At 42.5% G+C, this 18,924-nt stretch overlaps 1 protein-coding gene across 6 annotated transcripts in view; it reads right to left on the bottom strand.

The window, feature by feature from the left end:
- Positions 1–1,107: 1,107 nt before the first annotated feature.
- The window catches only part of pcnt (pericentrin), a 55,258-nt gene continuing 37,441 nt past the window's right edge, over positions 1,108–18,924 (bottom strand). For 4 of the 6 annotated variants that reach the window (XM_078175155.1, XM_078175158.1, XM_078175157.1 and 1 more), the window contains 21 exons: positions 18,115–18,351; positions 17,854–18,027; positions 17,518–17,669; positions 15,950–16,133; positions 14,835–15,848; positions 12,116–12,286; positions 11,805–11,994; positions 11,259–11,596; positions 11,069–11,171; positions 9,904–10,076; positions 9,545–9,820; positions 9,178–9,335; positions 7,759–7,888; positions 6,418–7,209; positions 6,095–6,295; positions 5,757–5,966; positions 5,294–5,520; positions 5,135–5,214; positions 4,891–5,041; positions 4,668–4,795; positions 1,108–1,605 (listed from right to left, as the gene is read on the bottom strand). In XM_078175155.1, the coding sequence (XP_078031281.1) occupies positions 1,565–1,605; positions 4,668–4,795; positions 4,891–5,041; positions 5,135–5,214; positions 5,294–5,520; positions 5,757–5,966; positions 6,095–6,295; positions 6,418–7,209; positions 7,759–7,888; positions 9,178–9,335; positions 9,545–9,820; positions 9,904–10,076; positions 11,069–11,171; positions 11,259–11,596; positions 11,805–11,994; positions 12,116–12,286; positions 14,835–15,848; positions 15,950–16,133; positions 17,518–17,669; positions 17,854–18,027; positions 18,115–18,351 (5,130 nt within the window). In that variant the 3' untranslated portion in view covers positions 1,108–1,564. Of the gene's footprint in view, positions 1,606–4,667; positions 4,796–4,890; positions 5,042–5,134; positions 5,215–5,293; positions 5,521–5,756; positions 5,967–6,094; positions 6,296–6,417; positions 7,210–7,758; positions 7,889–9,177; positions 9,336–9,544; positions 9,821–9,903; positions 10,077–11,068; positions 11,172–11,258; positions 11,597–11,804; positions 11,995–12,115; positions 12,287–14,834; positions 15,849–15,949; positions 16,134–17,516; positions 17,670–17,853; positions 18,028–18,114; positions 18,352–18,924 lie in introns of all 6 variants that reach the window. The other 2 variants (XM_078175156.1, XM_078175159.1) reach the window with 1 other exon arrangement.

Genomic DNA, 18,924 nt, shown 5'->3' with positions numbered 1-18,924 from the left:
TTAATTGTTTAAGTTAACAAAATAATCATACATATTACTAACAACAAAAGGATGCAACTATAAAAATAACTGATGGAGAACTGCAGATGTAATTTCATTGTCGCAAATATATTATTATACAATCGATGCAGTTATAACAGTGCAAAGTAACAACAGCAGAGCTCTCCGGGTTGATCTCTGTCTCTGGTGAACTCAGTAAGTGGTGTTTGTTTATCTCTAAGATAACAGTTATAAAAGCATGAGGGTCAAAGTTCAGGGCATAATGTTATGACAGTATTTCCTGATCGTGTGCATACTGCATGCACCAGTACGTACGTTTTAAGGACAGCTACAGTACCTAGTGAAAGTAAAAAGCAAAAGTATGCGATTTAGGATGCACTCCTGATCTCTGAACATAATTAGCCTAACAAGAGGAAATGCTTTTTAAATTTATCTCGTTATCTGGACAGTACAAAGCTCCTTTCTTTTTTGTCTTCTTTTAAGATTATTTTTTGGGCTTTTTGCCTTTAATGAACAGGACAGAGTGACATGGGGTGAGAGAGAGAGAGAGTGGGGGTTGACATGCAGCAAAGGGTTGCAGCCAGAATTGAAATTGTAAGACAGCTAAAAATTGTGACTTCGTATTGTCTCATACTTTCAGGTCATAATTTTAGCTATGTAAATAACGATAGTGACAAATATGACTTAGTATCTCATAAATCTGACTTGCCATGGGTATTTTAATCATGCTCTTTCCATGCAAAGTTTGTTTTTTTCTTGGTGACATACATAATAATCATTAATCTCATTAAAAGGTAGAATAAGCAAAGGTCTAGCTAATCAGGAGTCACTTCAGCTGGCAGAATAACAAAACCATTTACAGCTTGTTCAAAGAGGCAAAGAACGACACTGTACCGTTGATGTGAAAATGGAAGGAAAAACTGAGAACACTGTTTAAACTTGGACTGGAAAAGCAAAGCAGAGAAAATCTGTAAAGATATATTTTAATGTCTGCTCTAAAAATCATCCTCTACCTGTCTGTGAACATTTTAATGAGCCTGTACATTGTTTATTGTCTGTTACAGCAGAAGAAAATTCTGAGAGCTGCCATGAAATAAACCCAGTCTGTTTGCTTTGTAAACACATTTAAAATATTTATCAACTTTATGGTAGAAACACAGATAATACAAATAACACATATGGTTCACCTTTATGCAACAATGTGCTCACAAGCTGTGGTGATCGTGGACTTCCAGTAAAAATCAGTGCAAATTTGGACGCATGTACAACGAACACTGGTCCTATTTACATAGCACAAACGTGTATAAAAACATTAGTAGAAAAATAACAAACAGCATTTAAAATCATGAAAAACATTTCTTGTTACATCTCGAGCGTGACATTCAAAATACCGTCGTGCAGAGAATAGAAAAATTACAAATAGAAAATATTAAAAATAATTTATGTACTTATAAAATCACGTCATTAAAAAAAAAATCAACGTGTGATATTTCTTTCTACATATTTCTACATGGGTGTAAGGCATGGACAATTTTGGATATGCAGACAGCAGACGTTTATTCATTCAGTGGTCGGATAACTTCGGGTCGGGCTGGAGAGCAGATGCTGTTAGGACACACAGAAAAAAACAAAATATTAGATGAGGTGATCAGCATCCAGAGTTTAGTGATATAAATCCACACATAAGATATTGTCAAGTTAAAGACAGAACCACTGGTGATGGTGCCACTTTTTATTTTTTTGAGTAAAGACAACTGCGCATTTGTTAAAAAATATATTGAGAATTAAAGTATGAGCAAAGAATCTAGTTTTGTAATTGTTCTCCTTTGAACCTCCTATATTATCAGCAGATGAAATATTCAGTTCAGTAAAACAATATATGAGAAAATGCTCCTGCAGTGGGGGGAGAAAAAAAAAAAATCACACATAACAAATAGTCCATCATCAGCAGGGCTGTTACACTCTGGTCTCTGAGGGGAAAAGTCTGCAGGTTTTGTATCTATTACACCTGAGGCCTGTACTACGAAGCTATTTCAAGTTACCCAGGATATCTTTTCATTACCTGGTTTGACTAACCCTAACACTGGCCCTTTGGATAACCAGTACTACAAAGCTGGTTATCACCTAGTTCAGTCACCTCTGGGTTTTCTTTTCCAGCCACGTTCATGTGAAAGAGGCGAGGGGGTTAATCACAAGCGACATCATCAGAACCAAGAATGAAATGGGCTGCTTCACTGACATAGGATAGGCTATGAAACAGTACCAAAAGTCACAGTAAAATGTCAGTGGTGTCTGGTGTATAAACACTTCTCCGTAATCTCAAAATGGCAAGTCTAGAAACATTGAAAACACCGAATTACATCCAAGTAAATATTGCTATTTAGTTGGACGATGATGAATATGTCACATAAAACACTGACTGTTCTGCTACTGAAGTGCTGGAAAAGTAGCCCAGTGAATAACTGATGAGATCTGTCTGTCTGAAATGCAGCATTTATAGTAACGGGAGCCAATTAACAGTGTGTGGATTATTTTACTAATAAAACGTTATCTTTTCTCACAGTTTTCACGACACAGGTGTCTCATGTTATTTATGAGCTGCAGCGATTAGTGGCACTGTCACTGCAAACTAAGATAAACTTTGCATAAGTTAAAATGCTGCTAAAATCATGTGCTGAGTGTGTAAACAATCTCTCTGTTTGTTAGAAGCTCTGTTTTAAAACCTGTGACCTATTGGCAGGCAGGCAGAGGACGACCTCTTCTGACCTAGCAGTACAACAGAACAACAGAACACATATGAATCAGTGTGCAAGGCTTCTGTGCGTAACAATTTTTTCAGATGATGGATTTAAAAAAACATATCCAAAAAAATGGACTCAGTGTGCAGAAGCCTTAAGTCAGAGGTTATACATGTGCACTCAATGGGTTTTAATAAATTAACATAATTAAAGGAGGACCATAAGCATGCAGTGCGTACATGTGCCAGACCACAGTGTCATCACCTGACAGTGCACCCAGTGACTGATAAAGAGTCAGCACCCACCCCCACAGGTGCACTGTGCTGCCTTATAATTTGGTGGAGTGAGTACGTTACACTCACACTCACCTGGACCTTTCAGGTAAAGGGGCGACAAGCAGCTCAGGTACAGCCACGTCCTGTTCTCCTGCAGCCAGCGCTGCCGATAACCAATCATATCAGGGGAACAGGCTGACTGTATCCTCCTTTCCTCTTTAGGGGGCGGGGCTAAATGAGTCTCGCTTACTAGGTTGGGAGATGATAGAGCACACAGGTTTTGTGGGGTTTAATGGCATGCTGTTTTGCAGGAAGTGTTTGGCCGCCCATCACAAAATCACTTCCAGGGAAACGAGTGACCAGATTAGGAGACATGCATCTAATGCTGGGATCAGACAACACAATACTGATGTCTTTTGATATAGTCAGGGTGTCACATTAGGCGATCAGGAAACATTACTGTTCCACCTGTAGACTGTATATAAAGATGGATGACATAACAGCTCCCAAAAGTGATGCCAAAACATCTCAAGCGCCCCCTGGAGGCTGGCTGCAGTACAGGTTATAAACCCCGCCCCCTCCTTGTTAGTGGATGGGACATGGACCAAACTAAAAACTCAAAATACGCATCAAATTAAGTTTTTACCAAAGACAGTTTCTATCTTATTAGGTAGTTCTTATCATGCTGATGTTTGTTAAACTGTTTGTTTTTCTAAAAGGTTAAATTAGTTATCTGAAATGATAAAAAGGGTGGGTCGATGTCATGATTGACAGCTGTGTGCGCCAATCAGTGTGCTTGCGATCAATGGTGCTGTTCATGATTGGTTGGACTGGTATATGGACAGGAACTTGATAACCCTGACATATCTACTGCATAGACTTTGGCTCCAAATGACATCACCAGCGCAAGATTGCAGCGACTGTATCCAGGATATTTTGGCTTCATTTTTGTACAGTGGGAGAAAGTGGAGACCTGTTGTCCATCTTTATATACAGTCATCGGTTTCACCTGTCAGCACCGACACGAATTACAGTGAATCTGGGAGCATTCCCAGTTGCTTAGCAGTAGAGGTGGGTTCTGTCTTTTTCCTTCCCAGGAATTAGAAAGTTGTGAATGTGTAGAGGGTGATGCACATTCTTGTGGCCCAAGGGTGAGATCATAAGACATAATTCCTCAATTTTACATGTTTAGAGTTGCCAGTGGCTCTGTCGTTTTCCGCTATGACAGTGAACGGGACATCACAAGGCTGATATTGTGTGGTCTAATCTCCGCATGAGAGCTATAAAATATAAACCCAGTGCCCTGTAACATCTACCAGTGTGATATCACTTGCTACTGTTTTAACTAGGCAGCTCAGAAGCGAACAAATTGTGCTAAATATTTGGCTGTATTGGGTGGGATGCCTTGAAATTTGTGGGTGCCTTCACCAGTGTAATTTCTAATGTAACTACACACTGCTCAGAGCCTTGTACATCAAACCACTGTTGAATTAAAAACAAAAACATGAAGCCATGACGCAAGTGCAGTGAATTAAAGCCAGGAAGTGACAGTGTCCCAATCCTTTAACCAATGAATTCAAAAGGTCATCCACCCTGGTGCATTCAACTCCATCTCCATCCTCATTTTACCTCACTTATACTTGGTGTTGCTCACCTTGTCTTGCTCCCACAAGCCGCTGCTGGACTTTCTCTAGATGGTGGATATATTCTGTCAGGGATCGCTCTGGATCCTGAGACGCTCCTCCTGAATGCCCCGAGGCCAGAGTGCTGCTGGAGTGCGACCTGAGGAGAAAAGAAAATGAAATTTTACTTTAATACCATTAAAATATTTGTGAAGGCTGCTACTTCACAATCTGAAGTTTAAGGAGAGCTCAAACCTGTTGTGCAACCTGAAAGGTGATTTGGCGGGTGGGACGAGAGCTGACACTGCGTCTCTGTGGACGGCACTGCTGTCTCTGTTTGGTGGTGAGTCAAACTTTAATCTTGGCTGTTGTTGTTGTTGTTGCCTTAAAACTTCAGCTTTAGGTCCTGTAAGAGACATTAAGATTAAACATCCAGCCACTCATACGCACATGTGGTCAAGTGATGCTTATGATCAGAAAACGTATTCACTGAGCTGACCTGCAGCGTGCCCATTGACAGTCCCAGATATAGATAATCTTCTGATCGCTTTCTGCCATTTCCTGGTCAGGAACCTCATTCTGAAAAAAATATGTGGTCAGTTTTATCCACACACAAAGCTTGGATACTTAAAACTTCACATCCTGGTACACTCCCTACCTTGATACAGCAATGACAACTCGTACAGCAGCCCTAAATCGTCCCAGGGGTCTGTTCTGGGAGGAGAGTGGGGGTGACGGCCGTGCCCCCATGTGGGCAATGAGACACAGCGTGGCCTGCTCACACTCCTGGAAACCTCCCAGCAGCAGCAGCAGGTAACGTTTCTGGTACACCAGAGCTTTCCTGAAGCTCTCAGCACGTAGGTAGCGTTCGTACAACCGCTGAATCTACAAACCAATAAACACAGGAAAATATATTTGTCAGTGATGCGTTGTATTCAAGTTACTGCTGATGCATACTGAATATTTCCCACTGCTACACCTTCACATTAAAAATTCTATCAATAGAAAAGAAAACAATGCAGTTGTTCATTTTGTAAAAGCTGTTCTTGGATAGCTGATCCCAAAAACTATTATGGCACTCATAACAAATGTGTGTGTGTGTGCATGTGTTTCATACTGACCTTGCTGTTGCTCATCACATCATTGATGGGTCTGTTTTCAGTCTCTGTGGTGACCTTGGCAAGCTCGTTCTCGGTGCACCGCAGCTGTCGCTCCAGGCAGGTGAGTCTATGTTTGAGGGTGGCTCTCTCCTGACTCAGTGATGTCACACGCTCCGTCAGCTCCGAGTTCTCCTTCAACAACCTTTCCAGCAGAATGGGCGATGACGGCGTCTACGCAGAGAAAAGTACATTTATTTTACAACAGTCCAGTAAGTTTACGTTTCTATAACACCAGCCATAAAGTGCAGGGGTCTGTGGCAGAGCACCAAGTTCTAGTTTTTACTGTAGTGTTTGTGTACCTGCTGGTTTTTCTGTGTGTTGCCTGATGGGAAGTCACTTTGGAGCTGCTGTGAAGATGCAGCCGCGTGTTGCTGCTCTGTGGTTCGTCCAGACAGCCTCTGAGCAGCCATCTCTCTCTCCTCCCTCTGCAGCTCAGACAGAGTGCGTTGCAGCTCCTGCATGCGCTGCTGGTCCTGTTGCCTCAACAACTCCAACTCACACTAAAAGTAAGAAAGATTCATGAGGTGTTTGTGTGGATCCAAAGTTATCTTAAATATGTCAAAAACAAGATGATTACATCTGTGAAACTGGTAATTAAAGAAGTAGGTTGATGATATTTTACCAGTTTGCTGTTGGTCCTCTCGTGTCGCCGCTCCCTCTCGATCTGCTCCTGCCTCCCCTTCCTCCTCTCTCTGTCCCACTGCTCCTCCCTCTCCCTCTCTTTGTCCTTCAGCAGTCGCAGTCTCTCCTTCAGCTCGGCCAATTCCCCCCTTTGGTGTCTGGACCGCTCCCGCTCCACCTCTAAAGCACAGGTGGCCTCCTGTTTCTGCTCCTTCAGCGTCTCCATAGCTACACGATGTCGGGTGGCGGCCTCCTGCTCCCTCTGCAGCTCCTCCCTCTTCGTTCTGTCCTCCTCTTCCCATTTCCTCCTGCTCTGCAGCAGCTCCGCCCTCAGTTTGTCCATCACAGCTGCCAGCTCCTCCCCCTGCCTTCGCTCCTGCTCTAGCTGGGCGCGCATGTCGGAGATGAATTTCCTGTCTCTGGCTGTGTCCGCCTCGTGTCTGCGGCTGAGTTCATCCACCTGCCTGGAGCTACGGTCTCTCTCTTCATCCAGCTTCCTGTGAGCATCCGCAAGCTTGGAGTGTATGTCTGTCAGGCGAGACTCTGCTTCAGTCAGGAGGCGCTCAAGACAAGTCTTATCTTGCAAGTTGAGCTCTTGTTGGCGAGCAGAAAGTTGGCGTTGATCTTCTAGCTCCTTCTGGGTGTCGGTGAGGCGTTTCTCCAGCAGCACACTGCGGGACTGTTCGATCTGAAGCTCTCGCCTGAGGTTGCTGCAGGCCACCGTCTCCTGCTCCAGCTGACCCTTCAGAGTCATGACCTCTGACCTCTGCTGCTCAGAAGATACATGCACAGCCTGGAGAGGGAAGAGGAGGGTCATCTATTAAGTTTAAAAAGGGAAAGCTAAAGTGCACTCTGGTTACACATTCTTGATGAAACAGATAAAAAAAAATAAATCAGGCTCCTCCTGGTGCTCCTAATGGCATTTGCAAGAATCCACCATGCCTAAACAAAAACAACAAATTAAAGCCGAGGAGTCTGTAACACACTGTCAGTCACTGCTCCTGCAGTGCGCATGGCCAACAGGGCAAGAGACAAGTAAGCAGAAGAAGACCTGTGAAAGTGACAACAAGCCTTTTGTTGTCGGTCTTCTTCTATTTACTTGTCTTTGCGGTGTACACTGTTGTTGGGAAAGGGCAATGGACAATGACCGGAGCTTCTCTTTCACACATGTAGCACACAACCGGAAATTGTCTCTGTCAGAAGTGTTCTCACGTACTGGAAATACGCTGTTGAGTTTAGGTGAAAGGTTGTACTTGGGTAGAGCGTGCAGGAGGGTGACACCGTGGTCAAGTAGCCAGTTCACAGTTTGATCTTAACCAACCAAGTAACCAACTCATCTTACCTCTCTTTGTTCCTCCACCTCTCTGTCCTTACGGAGACTGAGCGCTCTCTCCTGCTCCAGTTGTTGTTGGAGCTCCTGGACTATGGTCTGCTCCCTTCTAAGAGCCTCCTCACCCTCCTCTACAGCCAGCCTGAAGGAGAAAAAAGCAAAATTGAAACCTTACATTTTATCAGTTTGGTAGCATTACATGAAGTTCGTGTGAGTGTGACACCATGGTGAAGAGAGAGGAAGTTCATATCAGCACCACCAACACCTAAAACAACACAAAAATCCACTGAAGCTAAAGGACTTCCCTAAATCATGTTGTAACAATACATAAAATGTGATTATTTGTAAATTAGGGAGGTGAGCAGTTACACCAGGCACTCACTGGTTGATGTAAGCGTAAAAAAACCTTTTATTTATTTGGATTTAATCTAATTCACTAATGTTTAAATATAGTTTGAAGAGCTATGGAAGCCGAGAACAGCCATGTTTGCAATTACCTTTTTTAAATATAGTTTGAAGAGCTATGGAAGCCGAGAACAGCCATGTTTGCAATTACCTTTTTTAAATATAGTTTGAAGAGCTATGGAAGCCGAGAACAGCCATGTTTGCAATTACCTTTTTTAAATGGCGCTATATCAAGATCGGAAGTTAATCATTTCCTTATCTCAAGAAAATAAGCTTTGTTATCCTCAAGATCCTCTTATTAGACTACTTATCATGTTTATCAGAGAACAGAGGTCCTGTGCCAGCACGCATAGATGGCGTCTTGACAACTGCAGCAACTGATTTAAGATGAAATTGTCAGATAAAGTCGTACCCATTATTGATTAACCCTCATGTTCTCTGGTGGTTCTTAGTGTGGGCCTTTTCAGCCCTTTGAAGGCAGCAGGTATCTGTTCCATCTGCAGTCTCTAACTGAAGTGATGTTTTGCACTATGAAGCACTGGTGTCAAAATATGAGCAATGAGACTTTCAGGCAATACAGTAATAAAGTGGGAACACTGTGTCCTCTTGTTTGCAGACACCACAGGCTCTATTATCGTAAATCACAGTGCAGCCAGATCAAAGTGCGGCAGGAGCATGCCAAACACACTTTTGGTAATGTCATGGTTGGGCTCCCTTGGCGTACTTGTGGTGCAATTGGGGCACGAGGTGGAATAAGAAAGAACACATTATTATAGATGGAGCCATTAGAGGCTTATCACATTAACTACTTTCACCCCCTTTAATCACAAAGCATATAATGCGCTGATAGTTTGTGAATCCTGCAAAGAGTTTTCCTCAGGACACTTATTGTTGTCTAGGACTTGGGACAAAAATTGTTTTTTAAGTTTTGAACCTGAACAATCCCTACCACATTACTGATGATTATTTTCCACAACTTGTGAAGACACTGTGCTTGAATGCGGCTATCCAGTGTGTGTAATATACCTCAATGACTGTATTTTGTTCTTCTGCTCTTGCTGAGTGTCATGAGCATACTTCAGCTGTTTATGGCTCTCCTCCAGCTCAGACCTCAGCTGGGATTCAACCTGTCCGTCAGTCCGGAGTTGATCTCTGTGCCAGTCGCCTTCATCTCTGTAGTCAGTCTGAGCAAGAAAGAGCGTAATCAGCACAGATACTCAACAGAACTGAGAGATTAACTCAGATTAAAGGTTGAATCTCTCTTATCTTAAACTTAAATGAAAAGAGGAGGAACTCTGACAGAAATGTCTCCAAGCCAATGAAGTTAAGATTTAAAACAAACTGTCCTTTCACTGGATGATTGTAAAGTCTCATTAACACCACAGAAACTCACCTGTGTGTGTCTCTGGGCCATTCGACAGAGCAGCTCTCTGAGAGCAATCACAGTCTCCTGCAGTGCCCTCTTCTCCTGCTGCCAGCTCATGGGAGGGTTGGAGGATGAATTGTCCTGGCGGTCCCTTATAAAGGAGCTATCTTTAGAGTGATGCTCTATGTGACTCAATGAGAAGGCTCTGACATCGGAGACATGAGGTTGTGTCGAGGAGGTGGCACGGCGTTGGGACAGAGTGAGAATTCTGCAGCTTTCTTGATAAACTTTCTTCAACAAACCCTGAAAAAAGACGGAGAAACTGAGTAAAATCTAAGATGACTGTCAAATGAACAGAATCACTGCAAAGTATAAATGAGGCCTACCTGAAGCTCAGGTGACAACAGGTCATCACTGTAGCTCATACTGCCTGCAGCACTGTCTGTGTTGACTGTAGGGTTCATTCCTCGGCAGCGGAGGTACTCAAGAAACTGAGCATCAAGCCTTTCAGTCTGTTCCAGCTCCACTCTCAGCCTCGCACCCAACTCTGAACTCACGTCTGAAGCACAAGACGAGAGCACAAGGGTTACATTTATTCTTTAATTTTCTACAACCACTTACACCCTGGACAGGTCGCCAGACTATCACAGGGCTGACACATAGAGACAGACAACCATTCACACTCACATTCACACCTACGGACAATTTCGTCATCAATTAACCTACGTGTCTTTGGACTGTGGGAGGAAGCCGGAGTACCCGGGTAACACCCACGCTGACACAGGGAGAACATGCTAACTCCGCACAGAGGGGTTCGAACCCGGGGTGAGGGGTTCGAACCCCTCTGTGCGGAGTTTACATGTGGAACCCTCTTGCTGTGAGGTGACAATGTTAACCACTGCACCACTGTGTCACAGAAGAGTTTACACATCTGGTGATAATCTATATACAGGGCTCCTACACTTTTCCCAAAGTCAAATTCAAGCACTTTTCAAGCATTTTCAAGGTTTTCCAGTGCCTTACAGCTGTGGTAAATTACATATTTATATCCAGTACATAGACTCAGTGGCCACTTTATTAGGTACACCTGTACAATCTAGTACAATCCAACTTATTTTATTTCTTTATCTAAAAATGAACTATTAGGTCAGACGGTCATTTATCATGGAAGTGGTGCAAGCACTTCACTAATTCAGGCATTCAAGCACTTTGCAAACCTTGAAAACACGACATTAAAATTCAAGTGTTTTCAAGGCTTTCCAGCATCAATACGAATCTTGCCTATCTTTCTTATTGTCAACATACTCCAAAAAAAAAGATCAAAACCAACAATAAATTGATGCTGCTAACTAATTATCGTCTATCTCAGCAGTTTCCAACTGGTCCAGCCACAGGGTCCAGATTTCTCCTATGTCATTAATATATTCAGCGTCATACTTGCATTTAGCCATGTTGTCTAACTAGTTTGCTGTCTATCTCAAGTAGCTGTCAGTTAGTCACTATACTAGTCAATATTGTCCAAAAATTATCTAAAAAAATGTTAATACTCACTGCTGCCATATCCATCACTGGCCCATTCTGGTGCTGACATGGAGGAGGTGGAGCCAAGAGGAGATGGAGGCTCTGTTAGGTCAAGATCTTCCAACTCATGCACCTGAGAAAAAGAAAAATTAAATATTTAACCACATCTGCACCAAAGGAAAAACCAAAATGGCATGTCTGTAAGTGTAAGGCCACGTACTTTATCAGTGTCCAGCGAGTCAAGCATGGAGAAGTTGTCACACACAGACACAGAGCCTGGGGAGTGGGTACTCTGTGTGGCTGGATCTGGTGTGATGGTCCTGGAGTGTGGTGGAGGCTCCATCAAAACCCTGGGAGAGGTCTTGACCTGGTGGACGTCCACGCCCGTGCTGTTCAGAGCGCTCAACTCAGACAGACGAGAGCCGAGAACAGAGGCGTGGAATCGTTCTGGGAGTCTGTCCTCGGAGCATTCGAGTCTCCTTAAAACCTCTGGAGAACTGAGGGAGGCTTCGTCACGAGAGACGCTCACAGCATCCTCAAAAGCTCGGTGAGAAATATCTGACAGATGGAGAACATAAAGTGTCATGATGAGAACATGCTTCTGTTCATGCCTTCGTTTTCAAAGGTTCCCTGTGAAGTTTGAGAGCTCTAATAGTACATAAAAATAATTTGCAAGCTGGGGGTGTGCTGACCACCATCTACTAACATACTGGATAAGTACCTTATGCAACCCCACTTCATCACAGCTATCCCTTTAAGTACTCACCCTTTTGTGGGTATCCTTGTTGGTGAGGAAGTGCGTCCTGCCGGTGACAGTGTTGTCTGAGTTGCTGTAGTTCTCTTTTCTGATAGGCTAGTTCCTCTTCCTGTACAGCCAGGTCTTCTTGTAGACCTCGGAGCTCCTCCTTTAGCCGCTGGTTGTCAATCTCCAGGTCGACGAGGGCACGGTCTTTGGTCTGAATGACAGACGTAAGTTTACGATATTGACACAGACAATCTCACAACAAACAGTGGATCTGTACAGCACACATACACAGTTTATATCTGATATTCTGTACTCAGTTGTCATATCCTCACCTGTCCTTCCTCATGTAGCTTCTCAGCCCTCTCTGTACTGGTGCTCAGACCCTGTTTCACCGCAGTCAGCTCCGCCCTCAGAGCCTGATGCTCTGCTCTCAGTCTGCCAAGCTCAGTCTCTCTCTGTCTCAAGGCAGCGTCTGCTTTAGCCAGAGTCACCTCAGCATGGGTCTGAGACAAAGACAAACATTCCTGTTAGCAGCAACATGGTGCCTTTCTTAGATTCATAATCATGAGACCCTGCATCCACATCAGTATTTAAACTTTTGTTCATGGTTTCCAGAGTGCTCTGGAAGAAGCTGTTTACACAAGAGCAACAACCAAACCTGCTTTACAGTGTAAAAAGCAATTTAACCGGTACCACATGTACATGCCGTTTTTATCTGTTACATTCTTTTATATCTACTGCTAGATACCTCTTTGCACTAGAACAATGGCTACATTTGCCTCAAACAACTATCAACTTATCAAAAACAGATCAGACTGCAAAGACATGCAGCAGCTCAACACATGCACTACAGCCTCCATGCATTCTTTTAACAACCACAACTTCTCCTTACCACATCCTGCCAAGATACAGCGTAAAGAAATGAAAGATAAAGTGCATCAGAGTTTTAAAACAACTACAGCTAACAAAGATTTTCCCCTGTCTTCCTCATTTCAGTGTCACTTCCTCTGTGTTAGTAAGATTCTGCTGCCTCAGGAGCGACGCTCTGTTGTGACGTGTTACAGCGGTTAATTATAGCCAGATGTGGTCCCGCCTGCAGCCGCTGGCACAGCTGTATGCTAGCAAAAAAAAAGAAAAAGTAGCAGCAAGATATTTCCTGTTTGGACATGGGGCATGTTGAAGCAGGTTTACTAAATTATCTGAGTGACTTTGCCAGTAGAAACCTGGTTCTTGTTCTGGTTCTTACGACCAGATTAAAAAGGTACAATCAGTGCTTTTTTTGACCTCATAAACTTCCAAGTAATGTATATTCAGAGACACAATTACAGCGACTGAAAAATGGTGTGTTTAACTGCTGTATCTTTAACTAATTATATACACAAACTTCTTTACACCATTAAAATCTTGGGTAATTCATGCCTTACATTTGGTTATTTTCTAGATTAGGGTTTCTACAGCATAAGGCAAGTTAGATTTACGACTTTAAGACTTTTAATGCCACCCGCAATGAACAAAAGACCACTTTTTCAATTACTAAAATTATAGAAAAGAAAAACATGAACCAACATATTTCACGGCAATGTTGCTCATAATAGGTCTCCTACTCCCTCATTTGACACCAAAGTATCTCTGAACATTCGAGTATATGCCTACACAGGAAGCAGAGATCTGTTGCTGACCCTGTAGTGGTATTGGAGATGAGGGTGGAGGCGTGACAAAAATGTGGGTAGAACAGAACTGGGAATTTACTGGGGTTTGTCGGCAGGTTTTCTGGATTTTATGTTTCTCACTCTGCATGTGGGATTCCACGACCTTCATAGCCATCGTGCCAAGTTTGAAAAACCTTTTTGCATAAAATACATGGAACCTCATACACATTGTCTTGTATGGGTTTCCGGCATGCTCCGAAATCTTGGTTAAATAACCAATTTTCTGTGAATTTTATGGTACAATAACAACTGGCTACCAGACAGTGCATCCTCTGCTCTGAGCATCCTGGCTGGACACAAAATACAAGTGTTGGTTCTGCTATCCTGAGGCCGTATTCACAAAAGTTCCTCGTACCAAGAGTTGCTCCTAGTGATGAAATTCTTAGAAAATTCTAAGACTAAGCTTTTAAGACTAAGATCAAAGTTATTCGCAGAGTATTTTAGCCCTTAAAAGAGCTCCTAAGGTGAAAAACTGGTAGGAGTAGAGAGGAGGACTTTTAAGAGGCTTAAGAGTTCCTTAAGTAGAGGAGAAAATGGTGGAAACACAAAGAGGTCGGAGAAATATTTTCAATGGATGACAGCAAATAAATGAAATGCTACAGATTAGACTGTGCAGGGATAATATATGTGGTAGATATCATTAGGGACACGCACATATTTCCCACTTAACACAATACAACGATATTTGGAAAACTGGAAAAATGCAACAGTGCAGCAGTGATGACTTGAGTCTGTCTCAACCTTCCATCAGCAGAGTGATCACACTAACAATGACAACACTGTCACAGTCAGCAGTTCATTTCATTTCCACTGGGTGTCCACACCTTGCAGGCTTACTAAAGGGTATGTCTGTGACAACCAATCACATCTGTTAAAACAATGTGTCACATCTAGCAACAGGGTCAACCACACCTCCTCACTGAGGTAAAAGTTTCTGTCCCTTTTTTGCTCTAAGCTGCTCTGAGAACTTTCCTAAATCACTCCTAGGGTAGAGTTCCTTACTAAAACTTTTTTAGGCTAAGTTAGGAGCTCTCTGAGAGTTTTCTCAGAATGTTTGTGAATACGGCCCCTGATCTGTGAGACGTTAATGCGCGTGGTAAATTGGTAAATTATTTTAAAAAAATAGGTGTTACCAAATATTTTGAGGTTTAAAATGCAACGTCAGTTAAAGGGTCATTTTTAGATTCATTAATTCAATGTCTTTTAAGACTTTTTACGGTTTTGTGGGAACTCTATAGATATTTATTGCCTTAATTAAAAGGCTCATCATTTAACTGGAATTTTATTTTTTTTTTGGTTTAAATTTGCGTTTAATACAGTTTACTGTGTAGCTGACACTCACCAGCACTTCCTTTTGAGCCTCTTCTTGACTGTTTTCCTTCTCATCAAGTGTCACTGTCAGGTCCTGAATACGGGCTTTCATTGAGGTCACTTCCTGCCTGAGTCTCTCAATTTCCTCCTGGAGTTGCCTCTCTCTTTTCCTCAAGGACTCACGTTCAGCAGAAAGCTCCCCCTTCACTGTCTCGAGGTTTATAATCTTTGTCCTCTCCTCAGCAACCAGCTCCTCCATGTCTACCACCTCAGCTCTCACCTCCTGGACTTGTCTCTCAAGAGTGAGACTGGTTTCTCTCAGGGCTTCCATTTCTATTTTCATCTCCTGCTCTTTTGTTTTTAGAGTCTCGATGACGCTTGCACTCTCCTGTTCTTTCTTCTGCATCTCCGTAATCAGAGAGCTGAGGTGGGCGTTCTTCTCGTGAAGGGCGCTCATCTCTTTGGCTTGACTGTCCCTCTCCTCTTCAGATATTTTCCTCTTCTCCATCTCTTCTTTCTGGGCTTTGATTTCCTCCAGCTCAGCTTCTCTGACCGTGAGGACACCTTGGAGTTCATCTGCCCTCTCCCTCTCAGCTGTCAGCCTCTTCCCGAACTCCTCCCCATGTCCTCTGTACTCTTCCTCCTGGGTGAGCAGTAATCTCTCCAGTCCCTCTTTCTCTGCCACCGCAGTCTCCAGCTGACTCTGGATGGCCTTGAAACGGGATCGAAGGGAGCGTGAGGAGGTGGAATGACTCAGACTGAGCTCCTGCTTCAGGCTGTTTGGTCCTCCCCTCCTCGCTTGTTCCTGGATGGTGTAGTGGTGAGGTTCAGGGCTGGGAGCCGGCGAGGGAGTGATGCTGTCACACTCCTGAGAGTCACTGACTTCATGGAGGTTGGGCCCTAATGTGGCGAGTTCCGCCTGCAGTGTGCTGATGACCTCATGAAGGCGCTCCTCCTCTTCCTGTTTGTCCTGACGCACTCTCACAACCTCAGACTTTAAGTGCTCCACCTGTGAGCGCAGATCCTCCAGCTCAGCCTCCAGAGCCTTTTTATCAAAAAGATCACAATTAATCAGACAGTTACATTTCTCTCATCATCTCTCACTTCTAAACTGTCTACATGTTTCCTGCGTGCACATATTCTGACCTTGTTGTCCTTGGTGTTCTCCAAATCCTGCTCCAGTCTTTGGATCTCAGCGTTGAGGTGGTCGATCTCCTGATTCTTCTCCTGGAGTAAGGCTGAGGGGAGATTCTCTTCCGCTGTATCCTCCACCTCACTTTGTTCCTCCCTCTCCTCCTTCAATACGGTGAGAGCAGACACATTTTCCTGCAAACAGAGATGTTCATATCAGTTTAATTATGCCATACATTTTAATTTGTAGGTTTCCTTCTTTGTATTAAGTACTAATATTTTGTATTATCAAGATAATAAATGGAGAATAATAAACAAAATCACAAAGGCCTTTTAAAGATCTGGGAGGAATAGAACAAACATTTGAGGGGAATTATAAAGAGTAAATATTTTAATTTGTTTTATTTTATTTCAGTCTTCTTCCAACTTCTACAACTCAAATACGAGACAGTAAAAAAATAACTATAATAAAGTCATTACCTCTGAAGCAGTTACACAACAAAGCAAGTTTATGCTGACAACAAAGGTGTAGGTGAAATCCATAGTTTATTACACCCACCCTTTTTAAATTAATTATTCTGTACATCTGTATATCTGTATCCCTACAGATATATACACTGACAATAAATAAAGAAACAAAACAAAATGTGTATTAAATGGTAAATGTATTACACATTTTTTATTTCCTTTTTTAAAACTATTTCATAAATTAACTCATTTGACTGTCACACAATTTTTTTTTTTCTTCATTTTGTTATAATCTTTGATTTCGTAAATGTATAAATTCCTCTGACTTCATACTGACACTCTAATTTTGAACAACTTTTGGATACAGTCTGGGCTGGAAAAATCATATATTTTTAACTTATTTTTTAAAGTCTGAATCTCTAAATTTGAGAACATGTGAGTTACTACATAATTTTATTGTTGGTTTGAAATAATCAGCTCCATTTACATTTTTTTAGGTCTCTTCTGTTGCAATATAATACAATAGACACACCATGGAAGGCTACAAATTACACAGCATGGTCTGTTTATGATGCATATCTAAATATCTTGTCTGTGGGACTACACATAATCCATTTTGTCCATTTCTCAACAAATATGTGTTTGGATTCACAGATTGTAAATAATTCTCTCCTTTACAAAAATATTGTACACCAAGTCAATACATTTGTCAACTCTAAGTTATCTATCACTTCAGCATTTTGTTATGAATATCTTAAAAGCCACACGTGCTACTATCAGTCAGTATTCATGCCTCTTCCTTCATTTAAGTTACTAACATTTACTTCAGTAGTTAAGCCCAAAACTAAAAAAAAATTTCATATGAAAGATTTTTTCCAGAATGTTGGACTAATGATGATGGATTTCTATTCAAAATGGAGCCACAAAGAGACAACTTCAAAATACATGAAAGTGCTTTGAGTCTTTTGGACAGGGGTACAGAAACATGCGTAATTCATTTTAAGAGGGAGCACATATTGTTTTTCACTGTCCTATATATAACTCATAAGTTTTGGTTATAAAGCAGTAAATAAAAACAGATAACAACATGGTATGAAGGTGACATGGCATTTACCTTTAGAGCAGCAATCTCTTCTTGGAGCTCATTAACATGAGCTGTATTCTGATTGGTCAGCAGCTCCAGCTGTAGTGTGAGGTGTTTTAGTTCAACCTCTTTGATGCTCAAGTCTCTCTGCACCGTCTCCAGTTGGCCAAGGAGGTACTCGACCTAAAAGGACAAAGGCAACTTTTTAAGAGCCACCAATGAGACTAGAATTCTGTCAGTCTGCGAATACCTATACATTTGCACCAACAGGTGGCACTGCAGCCAAACGCATCGATCAATAACCACCACTGATCAGCCCAAATCATCTCAGCTACTATAAACCGGCTTTGTGTGAAATCTTACAGACCTCTTGCTCTTTGCTCTGCAGGCTCTGCTGAGCAGCGTCCAGGGCATCGCTAAGCTCCTGGGTAGGGTCACGGGTGTTGTCACGGTAACAGTGTCTCGTCTCATCCAGTTTGGACTGCAGGGCGGAGATCTGAAGCCTGTTGGACAGGTGCTGCTGTTCCAGTGCCTGCTTATCCTGACAAAAGGTGAGCACATGTGTGAGAAAACGAACAGCTGGGTGCAGTGCAGTGATTTAAAGTTTATTTACAGGACATTTTCGTACCTGTGTGAGCTCCTGTTCTCTCAACTTTGCTCTGTGGAGCTCTTGTTCCAGTTGACTGATGGATCTCTTACTCTCAGCGCTGTTCAGTAGCGCTTGCTCCAGCTCTCTGATTCGCCCGGCTAATTTGTCTATCTCCTCGTTGCGCTCTGCGAGATCGCGCTGGGCTTGCTGATTGGCTGCGAGCAAGGAGGCGTGGTCCTCTGCCTTGTCTTTGATGATAGCTTGTAGACTCTCCACCTGCAGAGACATAGAGGGGACAACATTTAGGATGCCAGGATTTTAGAGTTTTAATCAGCAGAAAGGGATTTGTGAATGGAAAGCTACTGTCTTGTAGATAGAGAAGCCATTCCGGATCTGCAGCCACTGGTATCGAGCAGCGAAGTTAAAGGGATAGTTTGGATTTTTTTTGAAGTGGAGTTAAATGAGGTACTAATCCATAGTCAGTATTACAGAAGGAGTATCGCCACGGACGCTAAACAATGTACTGCTGTGGTCAGGTGCATGAGCAAAACATTTTTCAGCCAGCTAAAAAAATCTGGATCAGTTTAAGTGTACACTATATTTATAATATTTTCATCGCTTTACCTTGCTGTTAGACAGCCCTTTGTTATGGGGAACTGAAGCCGTCACATTAATCTATGCTCTAATCAAAGTGACCACACTTCTTTGACAAGAACAGCAATATTACTTCACAGAAGACAGGAGTTGCTGATCTACCGCTGCCTCTATCAGTTAGTTTGTTTGCGTTGTTGTGTGACTTAAGTGTTTTAAAGGGTTGGATCGGCCTCACACAATAACACAAACAAACTG

This window comes from Epinephelus lanceolatus, chromosome 15, assembly GCF_041903045.1.
Source record: "Epinephelus lanceolatus isolate andai-2023 chromosome 15, ASM4190304v1, whole genome shotgun sequence".
NCBI lineage: Eukaryota > Metazoa > Chordata > Actinopteri > Perciformes > Serranidae > Epinephelus > Epinephelus lanceolatus.
This window is presented reverse-complemented; position numbering and strand designations above follow the sequence as displayed.